This window comes from Gekko japonicus, unplaced genomic scaffold, assembly GCF_001447785.1.
Source record: "Gekko japonicus isolate JY-2015 unplaced genomic scaffold, Gekko_japonicus_V1.1 scaffold3353, whole genome shotgun sequence".
Taxonomy (NCBI): Eukaryota; Metazoa; Chordata; class Lepidosauria; order Squamata; family Gekkonidae; genus Gekko; species Gekko japonicus.
In genome coordinates, this window is record NW_015160938.1 from 80,092 (window position 1) to 89,802 (window position 9,711).

The 9,711-nt window shown below is 51.9% G+C and overlaps 1 protein-coding gene across 1 annotated transcript; it reads left to right on the top strand.

Annotated features, from left to right (window-relative positions):
• The first annotated feature begins 1,910 nt into the window (after positions 1-1,910).
• LOC107122096 (leucine zipper putative tumor suppressor 3) lies at positions 1,911-9,408 on the top strand. Its single transcript, XM_015425130.1, is given in 4 exon segments — positions 1,911-2,360; positions 4,766-5,596; positions 8,693-8,813; positions 8,816-9,408. Coding segments are annotated over 4 exon segments (1,995 nt in total).
• Positions 9,409-9,711: the final 303 nt, after the last annotated feature.

Genomic DNA, 9,711 nt, shown 5'->3' on the forward strand with positions numbered 1-9,711 from the left:
AAGGTATATCCCAGCCGTTCTTGCCTCCTTGAGCCACGGGACCCTGCTTTCCTTGCACTTTCTGTCCCTTCCTGCCGCATAGTTAGGGCTGCAGGGCTCTTTTTGTAGCAGGAACTCCTTCGCATATTAGGCGACACGCCCCTAATGTAGCCGATCCTCCAAGCTCTTAATGCCCCTGTATCATCATAATGCCCCTGTATCAATCGATGGTGAGACCTCATTTGGAATACTGTGTGCAGTTCTGGTCACCACACCTCAAAAAGGATATTAGAGCATTGGGAAAAGTGCAGAGAAGGACAACTAGAACGATAAAAGGGTTGGAACACTTTCCCTATGAAGACAGGTTAAAGCACTTGGGGCTCTTTAGCGTGGAGAAACGACGGCTGAGGAGTAACATGATCTAGGTTTATAAGATTATGCGTGGGATAGAGCAGGTAGAGAAAGAGGTACTTTTCTCCCTTTCTCACAATACAAGAACTCGTGGGCACTCAAGGAAATGGCTGAGCAGTCGGGTTAGAACGGATAAAAGTAAGTAAGTACTTCTTCACCCAAAGAGTGGTTCACACATGGAATTCGCTGCCACAGGAGGTGGTGACGGCTACAAGCATGAGCAGCTTCAAGAGGGGATTGGATAAGCGCGAGCCCCCCCCCCCCGGCCCAAAACAGTCCAGTGGCAGCTTTAAGGCCAAGGTTTATTCAGGTACAAGCTCTCTCTCCTCTGAGAGGACAGATCTGCATGCCCCCCCCCAATAGCTAGCAATCCAAAACAGTCCAGTGGAGCCTGAGTGGTGGGTGTTACCTTCTGACACACTTCCAGTGAGGTCAGGGGGCGTGGCATATGCAAATAAGTTATGCTAATGAGCTCCAGCACCTCTTTTTCTACTAAATGACACTTTCCCTGTGAAGAAAGCTTAAAGCGCTTGGGGCTCTTTAGCTTGGAGAAACGACGGTTGAGGGGTGACATGATCGAGGTTTATAAGATTATGCGTGGGATAGAGCAGGTTGAGAAAGAAGTCCTTTTCTCCCTGTCTCACAACACAAGAACTTGTGGGCACTCAATGAAATTGCTGAGCAGTCGGGTTAGAACAGATAAAAGGAAGTCCTTCTCCACCCAAAGAGTGATTAACACATGGAACTCACTGCCAGAGAAGGTGGTGGCGGCTACAAGCATGGACGGCTTCAAAAGATAATTAGATAGGCATATGGAGCCGAAGTCCATCCGTGGCTATTAGCCACAAGGTACAGATAGGAACTCTCGGTCTGATGATCTGTATTCTTGCTGCTTGGCGGGGTGGGGGCAACAGGGGGAGGGCTCCTAGTGTCCTGGCCCCACTGCTAGACCTCCTGATGGCCCCTGGTATTTTTGGCCACTGTGTGACAGAGTGTTGGACTAGGTGGGCCATTGGCCTGATCCAACATGGGCTTCTCTTATGTTCTTATGTTAGCTTACAGTAGCCCCCGTAAGAAGAGATACACTAGATAAGCATATGGAGCATAGGTCCATCAGTGGCTATTAGCCACAAGGTATAGATAGGGGCTCTGGGGCAAGTGATGCTCTGTCATCTTGGTGCTTGGGGGGGGGGTCAACAGTGGGAGGGCTTCTAATGTCCTGGCCCCTGGTGGACCTCCTGATGGCCCCTGGTATTTTTGGCCACTGTGTGACACAGAGTGTTGGGCTGGATGGGCCTTTGGCCTGATCCAACATTGGCAGAGTTCTGTAAGCTCTCGGAGGATTGGCTACCTTAGGGGTGTGTCGCCTAATATGTAAAGGAGTTCCTGCTACAAAAAGATCCCTGGTTAGGGGGGGACGGAGCCGCGCCCCTTTTCCCCTCCCCTCCCCTTTGTAACGCTTTGTCCCTCTCCTTCTCTTCCAGTGCCACTGAGCCGTGCCTCCACTCCAACCCCTTGCCATGGCCAAGCTGGAGACTCTCTCCGTCCTGAGTGACCCCAGCTACCACAGCCAGGAATCCTTCCACTCCTTCGACTCCAGGGTCTCCGAGCCCGCCTCCCAAGGCACGATGGGAAGCGTTGGCAGCGGCGTCTCCAACGAGCAGGAGTTCGCCATGAAGAGCGTGGGCACCCGGACCCAGCACAGCGGCCGGCAGATCGACGGCTCCCGGAACAGCTACTCCGCCCGGGAGATCTCCAACCGCTACTCCGGCGAGGAGAAGGCCTACAGGACGGAGAAGATCTCCAACTCGATCTACATCAACGGGGACCTGCGCAAGAGCGAGAAGGTGAAGACGGACCTTTGCGGGAACGTGGCGGCCAACAACGAGAAGAACATGCCGCCCCTGCCCCAGTACAGAGAATCCAGTAACCCACCAAAGATATTGCCAGTCTCTGGAAAACTGGACCAGGTGAGATGCTGGCTGTGGCGAGGACGCCGTGAGAGCCAGCATGGTCTAGTGGTGTGGGTATTGAATTCGGATGCTGAACATCAGAAGAGCCCTGCTGGATCAGACCAGTGGGCCATCTAGTCCAGCATCCTGTCTCACACAGTGGCCAGCCAGCTCCTTGGGATGGCCAACAACAGGGCAGAGAGGCCGAGGCCTTCCCCTGATAAGAACATCAGAAGAGCCCTGCTGGATCAGACCAGTGAGGGACCATCCACTATCCCGTCTGCCATGGTGGCCAACCAGTTCCTCTGGAGGGCCAGCAACAGGGCAGAGAGGCCGAGGCCTTCCCCTGATAAGAACATCAGAAGAGCCCTGCTGGATCAGACCAGTGACGGTCCATCCAGTCCAGCATCCCGTCTGACATGGTGGCCAACCAGTTCCTCTGGAAGGCCAACAACAGGCCAGAGAGGCCGAGGCCTTCCCCTGATAAGAACCTCAGAAGAGCCCTGCTGGATCAGACCAGTGAGGGACCATCTAGTTCAGCATCCCGTCTGACACAGTGGCCAATCAGTTCCTTTGGAGGGCCACCAACAGGGCATAGAGGCTATGGCCTTCCCCTCATAAGAACATCAGAAGAGCCCTGCTGGATCAGACCAGTGGTCCATCCAGTCCAGCATCCTGTCTCACACGGTGGCCACCCAGTTCCTCTAGAGGGCCAACAACAGGGCAGAGAGGCCGAGGCCTTCCCTGATAAAGACCCTGTTGGGTCAGACCAGTGGTCCAGCATCCGCTCTCACACAGTGGCCATCCGGTTCCTCTGGACAGCCAACAACAGGGCAGAGTGTCTGAGGCCTTCCCCCGATGTTGCCTCCTGGCTCTGGGATTCAGAGGCTTAGTGCCTCTGAATGTGGAGGTTCTCCTCAGTTCTCCTTAATGCCTCTGAATGTGGAGGTTTTCCTCCGTTCTCGTTAGTGCCTCTGAATATGAAGGTTCTCCTCAGTCACCATGGCTAGTAGCCATTGATAGACTTATTCTCCACGAATCTGTCTAATCCCCCTTTAAAGCTGTTTATTCCTGCAATTCTAATTGTGAAGACCTTGGCTTCTGTTATCAGAGAGTCAACATGGAACGTTTCCTTCCAGAGTTGATAAGTAGTAATTGATAAGAATGGGGATTGCTACGCACGCAGATAAAGCAAATATCGTGAAACGAATTGTTTTCATTGCGCAGCATTCGTTAGCGTGCAAGCGATAGTAGAAGAACATTTTCTACAGGATTACGACAGCAGACATTTTTGCACCTTATCTTTATTGTCTCTTTGTTATTTTTGTGACGGACGTTGTTTCTGCAATTCCACCACTGGTATGCCAACTGCACTCTAAGGTGGAAGGAGCCTTCTATCGAGTGAGACCGTTGGGTCCACCTAGCCCAGTCTCCTCTGGCTGGCAGTGACTCTCAGAGGTCTCCGGCAGATTTCTCACCCACTCCTGCCAACTGAGGTCCTTTTAAAGTGACAATCCTGATATAGGAGCCAAGGTGTTCTCTGCTGGCAGTGCAGATGCTGTGCCACTGAGCGAGGACACTTCGTATGAACACATGAATCTGCTTTCTACTGAGTCAGGCCCTTGGTCCATCAAAGTCAGGATTGTCTACTCATACTGGCAGCCGCTCTCCAGGGTCTCAGGCGGAGGTCTTCCGCATTGCCTGCAACCTCATCTTCTCAGCTGGAGGTACCAGGGATTGAACCTGGGACCTTCTGCATGCCAAGCAGTTGCTCTGCCACTCCCAAAACACATAACTAAGCGTGCCCACCAGGCCCATAGTTTTTGGGGGCTCCACCCCCCCTTTTTAAGGCACAGCCTGTAAATGCTTTCTTCAGTCATTTTTAAACATTTTTTAAAGCCATGTGCTCCTTTAAGCAGAGTGGGGTGCTGTAGTTTGCCTAATTCCTGCAACTGAGCAAGGGGGTTGGAGTAGGTGACCTCTAGGACCCCTTCTCTGTGTCAAGACACTGGTCTCCTTTAAGGAAGTTTTTCTGCCTAAGTGTTCGCTTTCTTGACTATAGAAGTCATCACCCCCACCTGCCGGCTTGTTCTCAGAATAGTTGCTTAGGCTGGCAGAAGTGATTAACTTGCAGCAGCTGAGAACTGTCCTCTAAAGTGGTTGACAGCTTGCAATTCAGAGATCTGTCCTGGTCACAACGTTCTATTGGCTAAATGGTTAAGAACACCTATGTAGAATAGACAACTTGAGAAGACTCAGAATTCTGGCTTTTCTTTCTGCACTGACCCTAACCCACGAGGGGGAAAAAATTGCCCCGCAAGTCACAAAATCCTGGCTACGGGCCTCTTGTGCGGCTCAAGAAGAAACTTGCATTACGTGATTTAATTTTCTGCCCTGTTGTCTTCTCCTCCTTCTCCTTCCAGAGCAATGAGCCCTTAGTTAGACCTTCAGCCTTTAAACCGGTAGTTCCGAAAAACTTCCATTCCATGCAGAACCTCTGCCCTCCACAGAGCAACGGGATCACGGAGAACCGCAAGACCTTGAACCACACCCACAGCAATAGCCCTTCCACTGTCAAAAGCGGCCTGGAAAAACCCGGCCTTAGCAGGACTACCAACCCAGCGGGCGGCCTGTCTGACTCCGGCCGCAACTCCTTGACGAGCCTGCCCACCTACGGGACGGGCTACAGCCAGCACATTGGCCCGATGAGCGCCTCGACTAGCCACATCAACCGCATCGGAACCACCTACGCGGAGAAGAGCATTGTGGGATACAATGGGATATCTACCTCAGACAGCGGGCGGTCTTCCAGCAAGAGCACTTCCTCGTTCAGCAGGCTCAACCATCTCAACGAAACGATGCCTTTCCACTCGCCTTCCACGGACGACATCATCCAAGACCTGGAAGACCGGCTCTGGGAGAAAGAGCAAGAGGTCCTCCAGATGAGGAGGAACCTGGACAAGAGCGAGGCGGCCATCTACCAGGTCTTCGAGGAGAAGCAGAAGATCTGGGAGCGCGAGATGGAGGACCTCCGGCAGAACTACGCCAACAAGCTGCAGCAGGTCTCCAAGAAGGCTCAGAGGGCTCAGCAGGCGTTGCAGCTGCAGATCTTTAAGCTCCAGCAAGAGAAGAAGAAGCTCCAGGACGACGTGGGGCAGCTCCTTCAGCAGCGGGAGGAGCTGGAGAAGAAGTTCGTGGCTTTCAAGAAAGAGCAGGCGGAGTTCCTCCCCAAGATCGAGGAGACCAAGTGGGAGGTGAGCAGGGCCGGCCCTTTATTGTTAAATTTTAGACCGTCACCTAGGGCGAGGGCTCGACGAGGGTCCCATTCTGGCTGGCCTCGTCCCCTCCTCGCCCCGCACACGAAGCCTCCCTTGCCGGCTTCTTGCTCCATCCCCTTCCATCTTTGCAGCCCCCCAGACAGAAAGAGAAGGGGGCGGGGGGGACAGGCGCGGGGAACAGCCCGGGACGACGGGAAAGTGCCGCTCGCCCTCTGCCACCCTCTTTGGCGCTCCTTTTGCAGTCTGGCACAGGCCCCCCCACGAGCAATCCTGCCCCCCCCCCATATGCATTTGCAGCTTGGCTCACCCGCTGCAGCTCCGGCGCCTGCCCCCATCTCGCCCCGCACGGGGTGTGTGTGGCCAGAATGTATCCTCACCTAGTGGGCGAAAAAACCTGGGGCCGTCACTGGAGGTGAGAGCAAAATGTCGTCCGTCCTGTGCGGGATGTGCGCAATCCGTGTTCTTGGAGCGATAGCGCTGGTTTTGTTAGTGATGAACCGTGGAATCCTAGAACGGGAAGGGGTGTGGTTTAGAACAGGGGTGGCCAAACTGGCTCACCTTAAGAGCCATGTAGAATAAACGTCAGATGTTTGAGAGCCGCAAGACATTAACAGCTATTACATGTGTTTTCTATTTTAAAATATGCAAATTTGCCTTTTATTAACATCAAACGAGACTTCCAAAAATAAAAGGGGTAAAACAGATATTGATAATGATATTTATCTGTCCAATTATATTTATTTGCTCATGGTATTTATTTGTCTAAGAGGGAGGGAGGAAAAGCATGCCTTCCCTTCACTTTCCCAGCCGCCCTGCTGGGAGCCGCACAATATGTGTGAAAGAACCGCATGTGGCTCCCGGGCTGCAGTTTGGCCACCCCTGGTTTAGAAGGGAAAGGAGTTTGTAAGCCGCTCTGAGACTCCAAGTGAAGGGCGAGGTAGATATCTAATCTCCTTCTACTTGAGGTTGATTCCGCTGGTGGCTCAGAGTGGATCAGGCTGCTCCACAAAGCTGGGGACTTGAAGAAATATACCCTTATTCTTGGTAAGCAATGCTCCCTCCGAGCTGTGGAGTCTTGTGAGCAAAAATTCTCTTTTGTGAGCTTCTGGCATGAAAGTCGTGAGCGAGCGATTTGGCTGCTGCGTAAACTGGAAGAAGAAGAAGAAGAGATTGGGTTTATACCCCGCCCTTCACTTGGAGTCTCAGAGCGGCTTACAAGCTCCTTTCCCTTCCCCTCCCCAAGACAGACACCCAGTGAGGTGGGTGGGGCTGAGGGAACTCTGACACAAACTGCTCTTTCAGGAACAGCTGTGCCAGAGCTTGTGACCGACCCAAGGTCACATCAGCAGGTGCAAGTGGAGGAGTGGGGAATCAATCCCGGTTCTCCCAGATTAGAGTCCGCACACTTAACCACTACACCAAACTGGCTCTAGTTTGCTAGTTTGCTCTGGAGCCCTCCTTCCTGAGCTGAGACAAAAGTGGGTGAGCTGGAGGCTAATAAACAGTGAACCGGCTCACACTGACTCATCTTAGAGGGGACAGTGGACGTAAGTAAACTGAGTTGTTGCCCACAGAGGTGGGTTCATGTTGCCCTCCTAGTGATCGGACACGTGCATCTCAAACCCGTGTGCGTGCGTGAAAACACTCTGCTAACCGCCGAGGCCTTTCGTTCCGTGTGCAGAAGCCCCCAGCCAGCACATCTGTCTCTCAGGGCTACGAAATACGTTGCCCTTCTAATCAGTGTTACCTCCAAGCTGAGTTAGTGCGAGCTAGCTCACAGCTTTTTAAGACTCCGGCTCACACATTCCTGTCTTAGCTCGGGAAGGAGGGCTCCAGAGCAAACTGATTCATGCGGTACCCAAATTGCTCACTCACAACTTTTTTTTACATTTGTTTTTAAATAATAATCATTTACAACAATGGACATCTGAAGCATTAAACAAGCAACAACAAGAGATAAGGATCAAATCGCACCAGAAGCCTATTTCTTAGCAGTAAAAACTATTCTAACGTTTTTGAACGTTTTATCAACCAACAAAAGAGGTTAAGAAGTGCTGGTAATTACGCTATCTCTGTCAATAAGGAGAATGTGAGGACTAGATTAGAGCTAGGTCTTAGATATAGAAGGATTCTATATGTATTTCCTTTTAATCATCTGTTTATTAGTTTTTAGACAGACAAACAAAAACAAGAACATATAGGTATTATGACACATCATCTTTCAAATTTGGGTTAATCAGTTATCTATAGATTTTCCATTCCAAGAAACCATTAATTATACTTTTCGTACCATAACCTACTCATCTTTCCCAATCCTATATCTAATATCACGTATTACAGAATCATTTAAATTGCTCCAACAAATAATTTTGTATTCAATCAAACTTACAACTCCTATAGCATCAAAGCCATTCTCAATAAATGTATCTGTCCCACTTGTTTAAGCAACTAATACTCTATCCCCGATTTGAACGGCTATAATTATGTCAATTTTAATTTAATTTTAAACATAAAGAAGAGAATCCATTAACAACAAACATCTACTAGTGGCTCTGCTTCCTTTAAATCATAATTCTCTAGTTTTCCCTTTTTTATGTATTTCTGTGTGTGCGATAGAGAGCTAGAAGAAAAGCCAAGAAGAGTAAGCAGTATTAGTGCCAGTATTAGCCCAACTTTAACGCCAGGAGCTCACAGAGTAGAATTTTTGCTCACAGGACTCCACAGCTTAGAGCAAGCACAGGGAGGCCGGCTGATAGATGCCCGCTGCCTCGGCCAAAGGCCTGATGGAACAGCTCCGTTTTACAGGCCCTGCGAAACAGCAACAGGCCTCGCAGGGCCCTGATCTCAATCGGGAGCATGTTCTGCCAGGCTGGAGCCACAACCGAAAAGGCCCTGGCCCTGGTTGAGGCTAGACCGGCATCTTTCAGGCCAGGGACAACCGGCTATCCGCAGAGGACAAGGCTCTCTGGGGCACACAGGGGGAGAGGCGGTCCCGTAGATAATGTCGGTAGACACGACCTAGAGGAGACGGAGCTCAAAGCTGTTTCTCCCGCAATGCCCTTTGTCTTCCAGGTGTGCCAGAAGGCGGGCGAGATCTCTCTGCTGAAGCAGCAGCTCAAGGACTCCCAAGCCGACGTCTCCCAGAAGCTGAACGAGATCGTCGGCCTGCGGACCCAGCTGAAGGAGGGAAAGAAAACCTCCGGGAGAAGGAGGAGCAGATCCTGACCCTGAAGGACTCCTACAGCGACAAGAGCGTCAGCCTGGAGATCTGCGAGAGTGAGCTGCAGAGGAAGATGGGTGAGGTCCAGGCAATGAGGGAGAAGCTCACCCAGTGCGAACTGGAGGTCTCCCACCTGAAGCAGACCCTGACCAGCCTGGGGGGCCCACAGGGCCCCCACGTTGCCGAGCTCTCGGAGAAGCTGACGCGGGACGCCATGGCCTGCGAGAGCGACGAGGCCAAGATGAAGCGGCAGAGCGAGGAGAGCCTCGGCGCCCTGAAGAAGGAGGTGGAGCGGCTGCAGGGCGAGCTGAAGGCCGAGCGGGAGCAGCGGGAGCGGCAGGTGGCGGACTTTGAGGAGGAGCGGCGCACGTGGCAGGAGGAGAAGGAGAAGGTCATCAAGTACCAGAAGCAGCTCCAGCTGAACTATGTGGAGATGTACCAGAAGAACCAAATGCTGGAGCACAAGGTGAGCGAGATGAACGGCGAGGCCGCCAGCCCGCCCCACGCCGAGGACAAAAAAACGTGGACTCCCTCCCGACTGGAGAGGATAGAGTCCACGGAGATCTGAGGAGAGATCCGAGGCGCTTTGACCGTACGGTTTCTTCCCCCCTTACCCTTCCCCTCCTTATTACTGTGCATGTACTTCAACCGGCGATCTTCCTAAAAAGAGGATATGTTCTCTAACCAGCAGCGTTAAGATGGTTTGCGCTGGGTCGACCCGACGCGATTTGGTGCTCTACACAGGTTATTTTTTTAGAAAAAAGAAATAGCCACGGGTGCACTTTTGAGTTATAGGGAGGATTGGGTGTCACTTTGGGAGATTTTTCGGGTTTTTTGCTAGCTCCACTGACAGGGGGAGGCACCGTAGTCA